General features: G+C 58.0%; 3 protein-coding genes across 3 annotated transcripts in view; 2 read left to right on the forward strand and 1 right to left on the reverse strand.

Moving 5' to 3' along the window:
• Positions 1-18217, forward strand: part of COMMD4 (COMM domain containing 4) — a 136054-nt gene that overhangs the window by 72457 nt on the left and 45380 nt on the right. The gene's annotated exons all lie outside the window — the stretch shown is intronic.
• Positions 104-9034, reverse strand: SNUPN (snurportin 1). The gene is made up of 8 exons (XM_062612203.1): positions 8796-9034; positions 8528-8678; positions 7676-7780; positions 7465-7561; positions 6775-6872; positions 6384-6461; positions 4501-4581; positions 104-1145 (listed from the first exon to the last, which is right to left on the reverse strand). Exons 1-8 carry the CDS (start codon positions 8945-8947, stop codon positions 819-821), a joined length of 1089 nt encoding a protein of 362 aa, XP_062468187.1. The 5' UTR covers positions 8948-9034; the 3' UTR covers positions 104-818.
• Positions 9236-14245, forward strand: SNX33 (sorting nexin 33). The gene is made up of 2 exons (XM_062612180.1): positions 9236-11582; positions 13360-14245. Exons 1-2 carry the CDS (start codon positions 10142-10144, stop codon positions 13611-13613), a joined length of 1695 nt encoding a protein of 564 aa, XP_062468164.1. The 5' UTR covers positions 9236-10141; the 3' UTR covers positions 13614-14245.

The following is an 18217-nucleotide window of genomic DNA, read 5'->3' on the forward strand; positions in this document are numbered from 1 at the left end:
AGGAGCATTTCCTCTGCTCCAGTGAGTGCTGTGAGCAGTTTCTCAGCCCTATTTGGAGGCACAGCACGCAGCCACCCTTAGGTAGCAGGAAGACGCTCAAGAATTTGTCTTTCTGAGAAACCTTTTATTTGGCACCATCAATGCTGGCGTTTTTCAGAGCAAAACCATTCCTTCCTCCCCCTACTGAGGAAAGCCTCGAGGACAGGCTCCTGTCATGCTTATGCTGCACAAAGCTGTGCCTGGAGGCAGGGGATACAAGGGAATTGGGGTTTTCTCTGTGAGGTGGGGTGTGGAAAGCCCAGCCTTTGGATTTACAGCAGCCTGTTGTAAACTTTGGGTTCCCAGAAGGGGACTGACCACAACACTTGCATTGAGAAGGGCTGGGGAAAGAGCCGGATCAAAGGCTGATTTCCGGGGCTGGGGAGGTGGAGCTGCTACAAGCAGCAGCTGCACCTCGGAGGTCTGAGCACTGTTCCTATGCTGGAGCTTTGCCAGGGACTTTAACAGCAGCAGGGTCAGGAGCTGAAGCGGGAGCCCTGCAGCGTGGGGATGGATCGTTTCATTTCCTGACGCACGACTGCCTTAGCAAAGAACCGGGCAGTCCCGTTGAGGCTTCACAAAAGCCCTGGCAAAAAAGAAAACTAACAAAAACCCAACATCATCATAACCCAGAGGCACTTGCAGCAGACATTCTGCCTTCGTGCCCTTTAAACGCATCCTATCTTGATTACCTTTGCCCCCCTCTCAGGGAGCGTGAGGGACAGTGAGAAGCAGGGAACCTTTTCCTTTCTCTTACCCAACCTCTCTGTCCCAGCAGCCTAATTCTCCATGTGGCTCCCTGCTCTATCCCAGCCCTCGGGAGAGTTTCCTGGCTGAGGGGTAGACAAATGTTCCAGCTCGTAGTGTCCATTCGTGGCCGCTGCGCTGCTCGGGTCCCCCTTTGCTGCTGCCAGCTTTTTGCTCTTCTTGCTCTCAATGATCTGCTGAAGCTGCCGCGCAGCGTAGTCTGGTTTGGCAGTGAGCACGGTGGCGGGCACGGCCAGCCCCAGGATTTCAGGTACCATGTAGGGCCGGAGCCAGCCCACCAGCGGGGTGCTGCCGGGGGTGTAGTGGGTTTGCTTGTGGTAGAAGAGGAGCCCGTCAACCTGTATAAAGAGACAGGGAGTGAATGAACAGAGCTGGAGGCTCTGCAGGTGGATGCCAGGCTGCCAGACGACGGCCCCAAGCTCCATTCACCGGCCAAACCTCCCAGCTGGATCGTTTTTCCTCGAGCAGTGCAATAAAGAGGGGAAGGGAAAGGAGAAACCTGCGGGATCAGAGGATTTCATGGCTTGACTTCCTCCAAGCCTGCAGCATAACCAGCGCTTTCCTCTGGCTGCTGGGAGGCCATCCTGCAGGAAAGCCATGGGGTTTCTGAATAAGGCAATGCACAGAGAGGCCACTTTACTGGATTAAGGGTATTTTAAATAATACATTTGGAGAGTAATTAGTCAGAGCTGGTGACGCCGAGGAGCGTAACTGCTGCCTCCTCCAGCTGCCTTAGGCACAATGAATTCCTAATGCATCCCAAGAGGGAACTTCTCCAGCAATCAATGACAGTTAAGGGCACTCAGGACTTTTGAAGGTTTAGGCCCTAACTCTTGTGCTGCTATTTCCTCACTCTGCAACCCTGCAGCTGGCTGAGCTTACCCCACTCTGCTCAGGGATCTGCATTTCCCCTCTTCCTGTGCTTCCCAGGGGTGTGCTCGGTGAGGCTGGATCCTGCCGTCAGGCTGACTAAGGCTGGAGGTGCTGCTCCTCTTAGCTCTTAAAAGGCCATTTGGCCATAACTGAGAGTGGTTGAGTGGGCAGAAGAGACGTGAAAAAGAGCCCACCTCAGGCTGAATTGCTCCCAGGCCCTTCCCCAAGCAATAACTCCTGGAATATACACGTAAAATACAAGGCGTTTCCCTCCCCTGCCTCCCGGGAAGACTTGGGAAGAGCCCCAGTCTGTGGCACCACGCCTGCACATCCAGCCCATTCCTGTGGGTGCAGGCACTTGATGAGCAACGGGGATTCTCCAGCACCCACAGGAATGTTTTGGTAAAGTTCAGAGCCTGGAAAGGCTTTTGCCTTCCCGACAGCTCCAAAGATCTCCCCCAAGTGGAAGAATTCCAAGCAGCTCAGCCTGGTGGAATTAGGATGTTCTTCCTCTCCCTGACTTCTCTTCAGTTCCTCCCTATTCCTTCCCGTTTGTTGGATGCATTGGCTGGGTCCCTCCCGTGAGTCACTGCACTGACACCAGCCACAGCAGAGTAAGGGCTGACACATCCCTGAACCTCAAAGTCCTCAGGTTTGCCTCTGAGACCTGGCTGAGGAGCTGCCCTGGCAGAGTTGCACCCTTCAAGGCTGCTGCAAATGGTGCTTTGCAGAGTTTAGGTGCTCCACAGGGCTCCCCCCTGCCTTCTTTTACTCCTCAGATGTGCGAGGAGCACAACAGCTCCTCAGATCCACTCCAAAACCCACTGCAAACCCAGTGCTGGGCACCTGAGCCAAAGTCCATTGGATTCAGTGGAAGATACTTCTGCTGAATACACCAGCTCTGCTCCTAACTGGAGGTTACAGATTAACCCTGAAGACCCGGATCTGAAAGCACTGACCCCCTCTGTCACCACCACATGCACTAGAGCCTTGTGAGGATCCCAAATGCTGGGGCCAGGCATAAGACCTCTGTTATGCTGTACTATCTATAGCAAGGCTGCATTCTGTCCTCTGCAAAGTTTACTGCGTTGTGTGCTGGGGGTGGAAGCTATTTACAGGGATTTCTTGGGCTCCCTCTTGTGGGCCACCATGAAGGGATCCACGGTTCTCTTCATTCCTGGAAGGGGCATCATGGGGTTTTTGGGTGTTACCATCTGATTTGAGCCAAACTGCACTTATTGGGGTCGCATGTATTGGCCTGAGAGAACCTGGGAGGGAAATCACAGCTGAATCACAAAGGAGACTGCTCAACTCCACCTCCCTCCCTATGCCTTTTGCAATGGTCTCCTTCACAGGCTGCAAGCTCTCTGCTCTGACCACAGTGGGGCAATTCTCCCCAGCCTTTCCTCCCGGGAGCAGATGCCTGAGGAAGGAATGAAGCTTTCTGCAGTAAATACAGGAATGGCTGTTTCTACAGAGGCACTCAAAGCATTTGGCATTGAGTGAGTCAGCTATAGGAAACCTGGGATGGGACTTTCCACCCCCCTCTAGTGACTATCCTGGCTTTGACATGCAGAAGGCCAAATCAGTCCTCACGTGGCTTTCGGTTTAGTGGACAAGTAACCTCTGTAGAGGCTGTTCCTGATCCTAGGGCTAAACCAGGCACTCTGCAGGAACTGCTGCAGCCACTGGAGGAGCTTCTGGCTCCCAGATGTTTGTCACTGACACTGCTGGAATGCCATTGCCTCCATCCTCTTCCGCTGCAGTGCCAGGTCAGGCCGGCTGGTTTAAATCAGACCGAGCTGCTTTCACGAGAACCTCTCTTGCTGCTCACAAACATGGGTGGCACGTGGGTTTGCCTGTCCTGCTCTTCTCCCACAGGTCAGCAGAACAGCACACCAGCACCTATTCCTAAAGCTGAAGCAGCAAAGGCAGGTGCCCAGTTCAGCTGCTCTTCCTGGGAGAATGGCTCCTGAGGAGAGCCAAGAGCTGCAAGAGCCAAAGGCAGGAGGCTGCCAGCTCTGTCCTAAAGCAAAGAGCAGAGCTTGTGCTATCCCATCCACAAGATCCTATGGTAGTAAGAGCAGGACAGACTCACCTGAACCCCTCCCACCCATGTCTGTTGCAGTTACCTGTCCCCAGCCCCAGTACGTTTCACGTGCCCATTGCTAACACCCAAACCCCTCAAAAACCATCAGGAGCTTCCCAGCATCCTTCCCCTTCCTCCCCACAAGACACAAGATAGCTGAGTGCCTCACACACAGACAGATGGAAGTAGCTACACTAAGAAAACACAGAGCCCGTGGCTGAGGGCAGAGAAAGACACCACTCTGCCCACCCCGCAGACCCCTGGAGAAACACCACTGCATAAGGCAGCACATGGCAGAGATCCTCATGCCTGTACCCACGTTAGCTCACCCAGGGCAGCAGGCAGGACCAGCTCTGGCCCTGGAAAGGTCGGCTGTCCATCACACTGCTGCATGAATGTGAGCTGTGCTGCTTCTGGAGGCAGTCTGCATGTCTGCACCTACCCTGCCTTCCCCAAAGGCTCTGCCAGGTTGTCAATAGCAGCAAACTAAGGCAGCCCAAAGAGAGGGAGTGCTAATGCACACGGTTTAACTCTTGTAATTAGTTTGGTTGGATACAGCCTGTACCTGGTGAGAGGGCAAGAGATCAGCCACGTGCATGAAAGGCATCCATCCCCTACAGAGGGAAACAGCAGCACAGCTCAGAGCTCCTGAACAAAGGGGACGTGCCTCTCCAAGCACTGGCAGTGGGGTGACTCTAAGGCTGAGGTCCAGCCCCCCACCATGTTCTCACCTCGAAGGGGAAGTCCATAGCCAGCACCTTACACAGGCTGTCCGCGGAGCAGGAGAAGTTCTGCAGGCCCACAAATTTGAACTGAAAGAGTAAAAGAGGGTTAAAAGAGAGACAACTGCAAGGCCTAAAGCAGAACAGGTCACTGAATCCAGCACCAATGTGGAGGCAGATAGGGAGGAAGGATTTGCTCTAGTGTGAGAGGGAGAGAGTGAAGGGAAGTAACTGGAGAGGAGACCTCAAGCAGGGACCATGTCATTACACTCTGGCTTTCCTCCCACAGGGTATCAGAGGCCTAACAGCATAAGTAAGCTCGAAAAAGGATCAGACCAGCTCCTGAAAGGCAGGTCCACTGGTGACCATTAACTCCATGATCTAGGTGTAACCACTGGCTGATGAAGTCGGAGGGAAACATGATGGGTATCTCCAATACCTTACTCTTCCCTCAGCAACTGATCTTTGTGACTACTAGGGGTTATTGGGACAGACAGACCTCTTGATGGGATTCAGAACAGCAAACCCCAGATCTAGAGGCAAAACAGGACCAAGCAGTGCTTTGGTGCCAAGCATAGCCCACTGGACACACTGGGAGTGCTTGAACACCTACAAAAATCACCCTTGCCACCAGAGAGCATGGGGTGGAATTGCTGTTGGCAGTAACCCCCACCATCTCTCCATCAGTGCTGGATAAAGCTTGTACCTGGCTGCAATTTCACAAGCCTCATTCCCAAAACAGAAGGTGACCTTTAAAAGAAGACCCACAATGCCCAGAGAGCATGAAATCTACAGTGCCCAGAATGATTTATTTCAGGTATTTTACCATCCCAGTTCCATGACTCCCTCTCGTGGGAGATGAGATGTGGATGGCAGAGCCTCAGTGCACAGCTCCCACATGCTCCCCACACCTTTTTTTCCAAGCATTTTAAGACTGCAGGAAGGACTTCTCAGGAGAGCTGACCCTGAGATGCTCTTCTAACCGAAATAGAAAATGATGACCTCTGGGCAGGATGCAAAGCAGACAGACGTCTGCTCCAAGCTGCTGGCTCAGCCAAGCAACTCTTTCCACCCAGGAAATGAAAGCTGAAACAACCCCCCTTCATTAGGTAGCTGGTCTTGTGGATATTCCCATCGGAGTCAGAACAGGATGTTCTCCACATACAGATACTACTGCTGCTGGCACAGGATGGTATCTGTATGTGCCCAGCCCTCAGGAGCTGCTCTGCTTCGCTGTGGCTGAGCACGCACAGGAGCTGCAGAGCCACCAGGTCCCATTTTGCAAACCATATCCCATAAACCAGGCTGCCAGATCTCTTCTGTCTGTCCTCAAAAATCCCTTTCCAAGCTGCTGTGGGCTCTAGGTCTGATGTCCATATTTAAGTCTTCAACAGAAGACTTTATTCTCACTCAGGAGGGACTCCAGGTGACAATCTAGCATCCAAACTACACCTTTGGCAGTGAGCTTAAACAGGAGGGAAGGTTAAAGCTTTACAAGCCTTTCCCCTTGCCTTGTGAGCCCACAAGACTATGCAAGAATAAATCCCATCCCAGCCAGGCTGCCGACCAGCACTGCCCCTGTAGAAACCACACTGGTTTTCCATTGCATTTCAAGGGAAAGCTAAAAGCAGCATGGAAGTTAGCTGATACCCTGCTTTCTGATCTCCCTCAGCACTTTGGCTGAGGAACATAAAACCACACTCATTTACAATATTCAGTGGTTCTATTTACATCCTGAACGTGGCATCCCATTTCATCAGAAGTACACTTTGAAGCCTGATCTGTAAGGGGTGAACAAAACCAGCTTCCGCTTGTGAAAGAAAGCACTGAAGCCTGCTGAACAGGAGAGCTTACCCCCCCCGTCCGCCTCCCCTGAGTACAAAAGAACTTACAGGATTAATCCTGCTTTTCTCTCCCAGCCCTTCCTCCTCTTGGATCTTTGAGGAAAGCCAGAAAAATCTGAAGTCAGTCTGTGAAAGGAAGCAGACATAATGACTATCCACTACACATCACCAATGAGCCCCTGCCGAGCATCTCCATCCCTTTGCACAGACTCAGCTTCACTGCAGAACCAGCCAGCACCCCAAATCTGCTATGTCCCCCAGTACCCACAAAAGAGGCACCCACTATTCCAGTAGCCAGCACAACCTGTAAAGATGATGGTGGTGCTTAGATAAAATATTCATCCTATGGCGTAGTGGGCAGTGCTCAGCACTGGCTGCAAAGCAGCTCATGGAACAGGGAACAAAAAGGAGGGCAGGGCAGAGGAGGGGGATTCAGTACCTGGCAGTCATAAACAGGGTGTCCTCTCCAGCACATCACGTCAAGGATATAGTAAGTCTGCTTTGCCTCGCTGTAGATGCAGTCCAAGATGCAGTACACTGCACGTACAAACGCAGGGAGGTCCAGACATGCTCCAGGGACTGCCCAACCCAACAGGCAAATGCCAGAGCAAATAGCTGCTGCATTAAGCCTACCCTGATGTAAGGCTGTGAGGTGCAGAGGGATCCCCTTCTGCTAACACACGCTGTGACCACAAAAAGCCTTTTTACTTGAGGAATCCAACAAGGCTACAGAGGCAGCAGCCAGGGGCACAGCAAGCAAAGGCGCGTTCCAGGCAAATGGCATTTATCAAAGAGTAACCTCTCCTCAGGGCAAGCAAGAAGCTACAAAAGGTATTAAATAAACCACACTACACACAGCTCTCTTTGGGAAGACAGAGAGGATGTTGAGGTTTAAGAGTAGCAGTAAACCAGGCAGCTAATTAGAAGCTGTTCTTATCTAGCATAAAGGTATTGGATACTGCCCACGCTTAGTTATCCCCAGAGGTACAGGAAGAGGCCTGAAGCCGTAAGGAGCACACAAAGGCACAGCTCAGGGAAGCTGGAGCAGCAGCACTGAGCCTGCCACGCACACACTCACAGGGAGAGGCAGGGAACTCTCTCTATCCCAAATGCCTCCTCACACCGTTACCTTTCTCGCCCATGGAATTGTGCCGGTTCCCCCCTGGCAGCAGGGATGGGAACCTGTTGACACAGAAGCCGCTCTTGGTGTAAGCTGCTGTCGAGCCCTGTGAGGAAGTAGGAGAGGAGAAAGATTAAGTCAAGCCAGACACACAGGCCAGTCATGTTGGCTAGGAAACAGGTGCAGGTGCTTTACCAGCATCACCATGGCTGCTGCTTACCCTGGATGCCACAACCAGCGCCCTTTTCCCAACGGGACACACGACTACAACCCACTCCTGCTCCAGATCCACAGGGACATCCACCAACCACTCTGACAGCATCAGCTGCGGAGAAATCCAGGAGCAAACAACAGTGAGTAACAACTGTCCTGAAGCTGTGGAAAACGCACAGCTCAAGGAGAAAGGAACAAGATTTCGACTTGGCTTCAGCAGCTACACTGAGTGTGCCAGAGGCAATTTGTGCTGCTCATCGCCCTGTTAGGAGGCTGACTCCTTCCCTCCCTCTAACCAACCTGCATGACAGACTCCCCCCAAGCTTTCCCCTTGCTCCCCAGCTGCTCACAAAGCTTCAGACTACAACAGTGTCCTTGCTTGGGCACACCTTATCTTGGTCCCCACTCCAGCTTCCCTCCATCACTTGATTTACTTTTAAATACATGGTAGAGCTTAGAGACTCCTGAACATGAGGAGTAAAGCGCCCACACAAGGTGAGCTCTTCAGGGATGGCCTGGCTATGGTTACCTGGGACACTGTCAGACTTTTAGGACTAATATGGCACCCAGCCTGATAAAACCCACCCGTGGAGGTTTCCCTTCCCAGTGTCCCAGACATGGCGAGAGACAGAACTCTTGAACCAAGTGATGCATAACAAACTTGGGCTGGAAAATCTCCCTAAGCACACAGGCAGCCCACCCCCGTCCATCCTCCACTTAAACGCTGCACGTCTCAGAGACAGAGCTGAGGTGCAGCTCCTTTCCGAGCACCACACAGGCAGGACACATCCTGCCCAGCCCCAGCGCAGCCACCCCAGTGGCTGCTGACCTCCCTGCCTGGCCCTGAGCAGCTCCTCACCTGGTTGGCATAGCGCTTGGGCAGCCTCTTGCCAGCATCCACGTCCATCTCCTCTTCCTCCGCATCCTCCCCCTCCTCGCCCTCGCTCTCCACCCCTGCCCAGTCATCCTCCGCCAGCCTCCTCGCATGGTTCACGTAGTCCAGCCGCCTCCTGACGGGGCAGAAACAGCTCGGGTTGTCCCCTGCGGGACGCACCGCGGCCCGGGCCGCGTCCCCAGCGCCCGGCGGGAACAGGGCCGAAGGGGAAGGGGAAGCGGACACCACTCACTGCCGCTGCAGGCGCAGGAGCCGCTGCCGGCGCTCCGCCTGCCCCGGGCCGCCGCGGGGCTTGTAGGCGGCCAGGCGCGGGTGCGGGCCCGCGGGGCTGTTGGGCGCTGCCAGGGACACGCCGGCCGCCAGCGCCGCGCTCAGCTCCTCCATGGCAACGCCCGCCCTGACGCGCTTCCGCCCGGCGCGGCCTGCAGCGCCCTCCTGCGGCGTGGAGGCTCCGTGCCCCGCTCTCCCCGGTTAACGGCAGCCCCCCCCCCCCGCCGCTCCGTGACTCGGTGCTCCCGGGGCGGGCAGCGGCAGCGGGCGGTGTCGCCAGCCGGGCCCTGGTGCGAGCGGGAGCCGCGTCCCCCGGGCCGGCTGCCTGCAGAGGGCAGCGTGCGCCCTGCCGCGGCTCCCGGGCTGCGCACCGGGCAGCGTCACGGGAGGCTGGCGGACAGCCCCGCCGCCGGCACCGATACCGGCTCCGCCACCAGCAGCGGCACCAACACCGGCACCGGCAGCCCCGGGCAGCAGCCGCGGCAGCGCGCAGCGGCCACACACACCGGAACCGGACGCCGGTACCGAGAGTGGCACCGGAGCCCCGAGCGGTAGGAGCGAGTGGCGGTGCCCCCCCGGCGCCCTGAACCGGCCATGCGGTGAGGGCGTCCCGCCGGGCCCGCGGAGGGGCGGGAGGCGCGGCCGGGACGGGATCCCTCCTCCCTCAGCTCCGCCGCCGGCGCTGGCAGCCGCCGGGCGCTCCCGGTACCGGCCCCGGCGCGGGCCTGCGGGGAGCCCGTGCCCTCGGTCCTGCGGGAGACTGGCGGATTCCAGCGGGAAAAGCCCCACAACAACAACCCAGCAACAACCACCCGCGGCCGTCGGGCCGGAAGGGAATTGCAAAATCCCGGGGCCGGGATCACCGGGAGCTTGGGCTGCGTTTGGGGTCGGTTCCCGGCGCTTTCTGGCACCCGCCGACTGCTGTTTTACCCACAGGAGCGCCAGGAAAAGTCGTTTTGGATCGGTTTTCTCGCTGGCAGCAACGTCTTTTCCTCCTGGAAAGTGAAACTGCGGGATCAGCGTCCCAGCGAGCTAAAACTTGAGAGGATATGGCCGAGCTCGGCTCCGGGTCCTGCCGGGGGTTACATCCCGCAGGAGAGACGGGAATGCTGCTCGCTTGACCGAGGAATGGTGTTCTTAACCGGGGCACCGGGATCGGGGGGTCACTTGGACACGCGGACATTGGCGACGCCTCGAAGGGGATTTCTTCTCCAGCTTTTCCTATTTCCCTGAGGAACCGGCCGAGCCCTTTCCCATTCCCACAGCGTGTGGGGGTTTTGGCTGCTGTGTGTGCCCCCGGGCCCGGCCATGGCGTTGAAAGCCAGAGCGCTTTACAACTTCCAGAGCGAAAACAAAGAGGAGATCAGCATCCAGGAGAACGAGGAGCTCGTCATCTTCAGCGAGAACTCCCTGGATGGGTGGTTACAGGGTCAGAACAGCCGCGGGGAGACCGGCCTCTTCCCAGCCTCCTACGTTGAAATCCTCCGCTCCCGGTCGGGCTCCAACTACACGGATTACTCCAGCAGCCCGGCCGGCTCTCCCGGGCATGACTCATCCTTCTACACAGCTCCCTCCAACCCCAGCATCCCCTACCAGGGCAGTTTTGAGGATGATGATGATGATGACTGGGACGACTGGGACGATGCGTGCACGGTGGTGGAGGAGCCCCAGAGCGCGCCGGGCACCAACGGGCACCCCTCGCCCAGCCTGCAGTACCCGCCAGCCTATGGGCACGACCAGCACGCCGGTTACCGTCCCAAGCCGGCACTGGAGCGGCAGGACAGCATGAGCTCCTCCAAGAGAGGCAGCGTGGTGGGGAGGAACCTCAACCGCTTCTCCTGCTTCGTCCGCTCGGGGGTGGAAGCCTTCATCCTAGGGGACGTGCCCCTCATGTCCAAGATCGCCGAGGTGTACTGCATCGAGATGGGCTCCAAAGGTCCCCAGTGGAGGGCCAACCCTCACCCCTTCATCTGCTCCGTGGAGGACCCAACCAAGCAAACCAAGTTCAAGGGCATCAAGAGCTACATCTCCTACAAGCTGACCCCCAGCAACATCAACTCGCCCGTGTACCGGCGGTACAAGCACTTTGACTGGCTCTACAACCGCCTCCTGCACAAGTTCACGGTCATCTCGGTGCCCCACCTGCCCGAGAAGCAGGCCACCGGGCGCTTCGAGGAGGACTTCATCGAGAAGCGCAAGCGGCGGCTCATCCTCTGGATGGACCATATGACCAGCCACCCCGTCCTCTCCCAGTACGAGGGCTTCCAGCACTTCCTCTGCTGCCGCGACGAGAAGCAGTGGAAGCTGGGCAAGCGCCGGGCGGAGAAGGACGAGATGGTGGGCGCCAGCTTCCTCCTCACCATCCAGATCCCCACGGAGCACCAGGACCTGCAGGACGTGGAGGACCGCGTGGATGCCTTCAAGGCCTTCAGCAAGAAGATGGACGACAGCGTCCTGCAGTTGACCAACGTGGCCTCGGAGCTGGTGCGCAAGCACGTGGGGGGCTTCCGGAAGGAATTCCAGAAGCTGGGCAATGCCTTCCAAGCCATCAGCCACTCCTTCCACATGGACCCGCCTTACAGCTTGGACGCCCTCAACAATGCCATCTCCCACACGGGCAAGACGTATGAGACCGTGGGGGAGATGTTCGCTGAGCAGCCCAAGAATGACCTGTTCCTCATGCTGGACACTCTCTCTTTGTACCAAGGGCTCCTCTCCAACTTCCCAGACATCATCCACCTCCAGAAAGGTAAGGGTGACTCCTCCCCTGTTGATGACCTCTTCTGCACGATGGCCCCATGTGAGTGGGGGTCAGGATGCAATGAGGAAATCCTGTGCTGTAGAGTGATGGGAATGGGGTATCAGGATAGGGGTGGGAATGAGGGTGGGGGCCTGTGGCTCTCAAGGAGGCAGCATGGTCCCTGCTGGCTCAGCTCCCTACTTACCCCAGCCTGGGAGAGGCTGCTGGGGCTGTTGGGTCCAGCATAAGGCTTTGTCCCATGTGATGCTGTGGGCTCCTCAAGTGCTGCTGGAGGGGTCAACGCAGGCATTGTTTCCTCCAGGCCCTGAGCAGGAGCTGTTGCCTCCAGGGTGACCTGCCCTGACCTCATGAGCATCCCCATCCACCACCACTTGTTCCTCCTCATTCTCCCTCCCTGGCAGAGGCCCAAGTTTGCTGCTCCAGGGCTGGGACATGGCCTTGGGCCAGGGGGGCTGCACAGGGCTGGTGGGATGTGGATGTGTCCTTTCTTTCCTCCAGCCCTGCTGCAGCCCCCTGGCCACACTGGACCTCCTGGGGACAACCAGGGTCAAACTCAGCAGTAAGTCCCTGCCCCTCCGAGCCCAGGAGCAGGCACCTTGCGTGCTCCCTATGTCTCTTTTGCCCCCTCACCAGTCCCCAGAGTATTTGGGGTACAAGGGAGGAGGAGGGGGGTGAGCCGTGTCTGCTTTGCCCTTTCCATGGGAGCCCGCGGGCAGGGCTGGGTGTCCCTTTGCACGCAGCAGCGGGTGTGCTGGGACTGGGAGCGGGGCCGAAGTCCACGCACTCCTCCCGGATCGTGGGGGCAGGGAGCTCTCCCTGGGGTGAAGCCAGGGCATCTGCACGTGTCCGTGCATTGCTCCGCATCCCTGCGGGAGGCAAAGGGGAAGGGGAGGATGCAGGTCCCCTCCTCGCCTGTCCCTCCCCACCTTGATTACACGCCGGTTAAGAGGGGCTGGATCCCATCCGGAAGTAAGGCTGTGTGGGCAGAGCGGAAGGCAGGATTTGGCCTCCAACCTTTGCTTCTTCCTCCTCCTCTTCTCCACTGGGAGCAGGGCTGGCACGGACGGAGCACTGTAACCCCGAGTCTGGTGCACCCAGCGAGGGGCAGGGAGAGGGGAAAGATCTACGGGGCAGATCCTGTTTTCAGGCAAACAGGATCTCTGTTTGCCTGAAACCTCTGTGCTAATGAGGGGGAGGAATGCAGGGCTGGAGCCACGCAGGATTCTTTCGAAACCGAGCTGTAAAAATAAATGGAAGGAGGGGGGAAAAGTGGTGTCAGAGCATCAGCTGCCTCTGGGAGAGGGAGATGCTTTCCCAGCGAGTTCCAGCCGGTACTGCATGCCCTTCCCGCATCCCAGTTCACTGCCTCCCAGCCTGGGGTCTCCCAAAGCTGCTTCTGAACCTCATCCATGGGAGGACATCAAACATCTGTGGGGTGGGCTTAGCCAGGGGGCTTGGCTGTGATAACGCTGCCCCATGTTAGCTTTGTACCCCAAGCCTTGAGTCGCAGCCCTCCGGTAACCCAGACTCCCCAGAATGTGTTAAGTGTGAGGCTGACTGCCTGGGGATGGGGCAGAAACGGAGTTGGGGAGGTTGGAATCCAGAGGGAAAAGACTCCTTGAGGAGAGGGATGGGGATTGATGGGCAAGGGGAGACGGCAGCCTGGGAGCACGCAGGTTCCCTTATTCCTGTGCTGGCTGGGAATGGCAGGGCAGGGGGATCGCAGGGATCCATCAGCCTCTCAGCCCTGTCCTCCGCCCCGCAGGCGCCTTCGCGAAGGTGAAGGAGAGCCAGCGGATGAGCGACGAGGGCCGGATGGACCAGGAGGAGGCGGACGGGATCCGCAAGCGCTGCCGCGTGGTGGGCTTCGCGCTGCAGGCCGAGATGAACCACTTCCACGAGCGGCGCGTGGCCGACTTCAAGAGGATGATGCAGTCCTACCTGAAGCAGCAGATCATCTTCTACCAGCGCGTCAGCCAGCAGCTGGAGAAGACGCTGCGCATGTACGACAACCTCTAACACCTCCCCTTGCTTCCCCACAGCCTCACAGACCTGCTCTGGTTGTGACGGGCTGAGACCCGCCGGGAACTCATCACGCTAGTGACCAAATACCTTTGGGCTTTCTTCCCCCCCCTTCCCGGGTGGGCAGGGAAGGGCTCGCCCACAGGCTGGATGTGCCACCTCTTTCCATGGGGACTCCCACCCCGCCACGGGTCTGGTGGGGACGCAGGGGGTGTCACACGAGAGATGGGTGTGCTGGTACCTCCGGTGATTTTTAGCTTTCCCCAGCCCTCCCTCCTGCAGCAGGGAGGTGGGCGCATCCCAGCCCGCTGGGAAGAAGAAATCCAAGCGGTCGACATTTTGCACACTCCAGGCTTTTCTGATGGAAAGAAAACCAGAAGAAGAAGAAGATCTTTATTTGGAAGAGAATGATTTTTTTTTGTTTGTTTCTTTTTGTCACAAGAGGTTTTCAATATTTTCCATTTTTCGCAAATGTTTCTGCAGCATTTTTACCAATCACTTTTTAAATAGAAGCACAGAGGCCGAGGGCACCTCTTTGTTGTCTGGGAAAAGGGAGAAAAAAACAACAAAAAGGGAAAACAAAACCCAGCCCCAAAGCCTTTTCAATAAAATTGTCAGTAGAAAAAAACCCTCCCACCTCCTTCCCAGAGATGTCTGTGGAAAACCGTGCTGCTCCAGCATCCCGGGGAGCCAGCATCCCACATTCCAGCCAGCTCCCAAAGTGCTGTGGGTAGTGGGGGGCTCCCAGCAGCCCAAAGCACCCACTGAAGGGCAAATCCTGCCCTGTCCGTCGGGATGGGACCCTGGGCAGCGTGCTGCTGCCGACGGGGCTGGCACGGGGGCCTTGTTTGTGAAGGGAAATGGCTGGGATACATCGCAGCGAGGAAAGTTCGGGCCGGTTTGGCCTGGCTCCAGGGTTAAAATTAGCCCCGGCATGCAGGCCAGCGGGGTATTGTTCAAACAACAGCAGCACTGGGAATGCTGCGGGATCTGCTCCCTGCTCCCAGAGCTCGCCTTGGCCCCAGCCGTGGGATGAGCACACCTCCATCCAGGCAGGACGCGTTTCCTCCTGCATCCCGCGGCCAGGGCAGTCCCCTCTGCCCTGCTCTGTCGCATCCCAACCCCAGCCCCATCCTACCCTGGGCCGCATCCTTGGCAGCAGCCCAGCACGGAGGAGGCCGGATTCCGTGCAGGATGGCACGTTCCTTAACCCCACTCTCCGTCTGGAGCACAATGGGCACTGGGCTTGAGCCTGCCGCTGCCATCCTCCAGCACTGTGCCAGCACCCAGCTGCTCCAGCAGCTTATCCTTCACTCCAGTGTCCTGGCAGGGGGTTAGGGGCAGGACAGGGTCCCTGTGGGCTGCATGCACCCCCTCTGGAGGCTGTGCCTCAGTTTTCCCAAGGGTGGACCTGTGCCCTCCGTGGCCCTTCGGACAAAGGTCTCCCTGCCCCACCAGCCACCCCTTGGGTACCCCCATGTCTGGACCATGCTCCCAGGGCTGGCTCAGTGTGGCAAACCCATCAGCTGGGAGAACCCACTTCCCATTAACATTCCTGCCCCACAGGTTTTGGGGTCTGCCTTGGCCAAGTGGGGGGCTTGAGCATCCTGCTGCCCCCCCCCCCTCCAGTGGCATCTGTGAAAGCACCAAGGTTTGGAGGGTGGACCCAGCTCTGAGCATCCCAGTGGCTGCCCCCGCGCTCCTGCTGCTGGGTAGGCACCCCAGGGTGCAGGGTGGTGGCGGGGAGGGGCATGGGGGTGCACACAGAGCTCCCTGAGCCCCAGGAGCTCTGGTTGCTGCCCTTATCCAGGACACAGCCTGGTCCCCGCTGCCCCGCAAGGCACGGAGCCCTGGGGCATGCAGGGCTGAGAGGAAGCGCTGGGAACATGGGGCAGGTCCGCTTCCTCCTCCCGCTTCCCAAGGCTGCTCCTGCGTGGGAAAGCCAAGGCCGAGGCAGGACAGTGGGTGGGGAGATGGCAGCAGCTGATGCATGCCTCCCAGGAGCTCTTGTCTTGCTTATTCCCCTTGGGGCTGTCTCCACCATGGAAGGAAAACCCTCTCCTGGGTGCAGAAGCACCCGGGGGGTCCCATGGGGAAGCTGGGGATGTGCTGGGTACCACCAGCCCCAAGTGCTCCGTAACTGGGGCTCAGACACCAAAGCAGCGCAGTGGCCTGACCTGGCTCCTCCCCACGGCAAAGGCGTGCAGCTCCCGGTGGGATGGCCGGGCAGGATGAGGCCTGCCGGGCACATTGCGCTGCTGGCACACGTCAGCAAGCACGCTGGCTGCCAACGGGGAGCAGAGGCACATCAGCACACCGGGGCTGGCAGCAGCTCCGGGGCTGCACGTGCAAGGGATGGAGCCGTGGGGTGGGATTTCGCTGCCCAAGGTCCCATCCGGGTGCATCCCCAGCGCGCTGGGAGGTGATGAGCTGTGCCTGCAGAGAGGAGCAATCCCAGGCAGCCTGAAGGGAGGGCACTGGCACGGGGCAGAGCGAGACAGCTCCGACTTGGCAGCTCTGACCTGCTAATTGCTGCTCTTCTCATGTGTTTCCGAAGCGTGACCCTGCCTGGGCTGCAGCACCAGCCGCTTCCCTTGGCTGCGATGGGAATGCTCCTCCTGCTCCCAGCCCTGGGAGGTTACGGGGGGATCAGCAGTGCCTGTGCAAGGGGAATGAACTGGGAACCACCTTTAGCTGCAGCTGGGCCTTGCCAGCTCTCCTCATTCCTCTGCTGCTGGAGGCTGCAGCCCTGGTGCTCTGCAAAGGGCTGGTTCCCCCCCTAGCCGGAGCTGGGGCGATGCTCAGGGCAGACCCTGTCCCAGTTCTCTGTGCCAGGATGGATAATGTCCCTCTGAGCCCAGGGAAGGTAGGTCCTGTGCTTTGGGGAGCTGCATCTCTGGGTGTGTTGGGTTTGCAGGAGGGGTGGAGAGCGCAGGCTCTGGATGTGGTTGTCCCTCCGTCACTGTCTGTCTGTCTGGAGTTGTTGGGTGTGGAAATGGAGCTTGGGCTCAATCTGTTTTACATTAAACCAGCTGCAGAGCCATGGCAGGCAGCAGCTGCGTGGGGAATGGGGGAATGCTTCCTGATGCCCGGCTCCTCACCTCTCCGCCCTTTCCTCTGCTTGCCAGCACCCGAGGAGCTCCTCTGGCCCTGCAGGTTAAGCTCAGGTGCTCTGTCTGAGGCTGGCGAGGTGCTGAGCGCTGCTGGGGACAGCACTGTGAGGGTGAGAGCCTGCAGCCTGCTCCTTTCCCCAGGCTCCATCCTGTCCTGCCGGGCTCGCTGCCAGGCTGAGCCTGTTCTGCAGGCTGTGGGCATGGCCTGCCCGCGCCAGGCACGCAGGGAGGGAGGCTCTGAGGTGCTGAGCCCTGTCCCACACAGCAGGTCTGGCTCCCAGGAGGATCCAGCCACCCCGGTCAGGTCCTTCACACACTGGGGGAGGAATGGGTGTCCTCTTAGAGACACCTCCTTATTGCCTGCGATTGCTCTTCCTGGCTCCCGATGGAATCCAGGGTGACTCCCGGGGCTGGTGCAGCTGCCAAAGAGGTTTTGGGGATGGGGAAAGGGAGGCAGGAGCCCCTGGACCATGTTCTGCCTCCCCAGATCAGAGGTGGGCTGCTTGCCTGAGCTGGGGGGCTCCATGGGCTTGCTGTGTGTCCAGCCCCAAGAGCAATGTGGACAATGTCCTGCAGCCTGTGGTAGGGAGGACTTTGGAGGCTGGGGATGTGATGCTAACCTGGATCCCGGTCTCCTGTTCAGGGCTTGGATGTGCTGGGAATAAACTCCCTCCTTTGCTGAACCCCTGCGTTTGCTTGGCTAAAGCTTGTGGGAAGGGTTTCAAAGGCATCTGCCCTGGGTGGCTGCTCAAAGAAACCTGTTTGGCCTATTGTTTGCATTTGAATAGGTGCCTGGAAACTGGTTCATGTCACTGGAGCTGTGACAGAGTCCCCACCACAATGCTGCCCTCGTTAGTAACCCAGGGGAGGAGGCAGATGGGAGATGGCCATGGGGTTATGATCCACTTCTCTCTTTCCATTGCAGCTGTGTGGCCTGGGGAAGCTTTGCCTTGCATTTGGACTTCCCAACAAATCCTGCCCTAGAAACCGCTGGATTCTGGGGCTTATAGAAAGCAAGGGGGAGTTCTGAACTCAGAACAGAACAGCAATGACACTCACTGGCTTCTGCCACACATGAGCCCAGGTAACCTGAGGTGCTTTTATCTCAGGGTGTCTGGAGGTGGCACAGGGACAAGGACACCAGCTACGGAGTCCTCCTCCCTCCTCTGTCTCCTCTGCTTGGTGATGTCCTTGCTTTTGACGTGCCTCTCCCAGCCGTGAGGAGGTGGTGGCAGGGATGGTTTGTCATGTCCCTCCTGTCACACCTCCGTGAGTCACCACAGCCCGCTCCGTCCTTCCTATCTGCGTGTCTTCTGGCTCCTGCCCTGCTTTCTGCCACCCCCTGCTTTCCCTTGGCCTTGCTTTAGCCTGACCCAGTGCCTTCAGAAGCTGCATGTAGATGTATGAGGGGCTTGATGACCCCTCCTCTGCCCTTCCTGCTGCTCCCATGCCTGATGTCCCCATTCCACCCCAACCCTGCGTTTCTCT

The sequence above is a fragment of the Pezoporus occidentalis genome, unplaced genomic scaffold, assembly GCF_034315485.1.
Source record: "Pezoporus occidentalis ecotype Australia unplaced genomic scaffold, CSIRO_AGI_Poc_V1 ctg159, whole genome shotgun sequence".
Lineage (NCBI taxonomy): Eukaryota > Metazoa > Chordata > Aves > Psittaciformes > Psittacidae > Pezoporus > Pezoporus occidentalis.

Bases quoted from the DNA above. Each gene is read 5' to 3' on its own strand.
- SNUPN (XM_062612203.1), bottom strand. From the start codon at position 8,947: ATGGAGGAGCTGAGCGCGGCGCTGGCGGCCGGCGTGTCCCTGGCAGCG. The intron at 6,462-6,774 runs GTACTGAATCCC...TTCCTTTCACAG, and splicing joins ACCCTGTTTATGACTGCCAG to ACTGACTTCAGATTTTTCTG. The intron at 1,146-4,500 runs GTGAGAACATGG...CTCTTTATACAG, and splicing joins CTATGGACTTCCCCTTCGAG to GTTGACGGGCTCCTCTTCTA.
- SNX33 (XM_062612180.1), top strand. From the start codon at position 10,142: ATGGCGTTGAAAGCCAGAGCGCTTTACAACTTCCAGAGCGAAAACAAA. The intron at 11,583-13,359 runs GTAAGGGTGACT...TCCGCCCCGCAG, and splicing joins CATCATCCACCTCCAGAAAG to GCGCCTTCGCGAAGGTGAAG.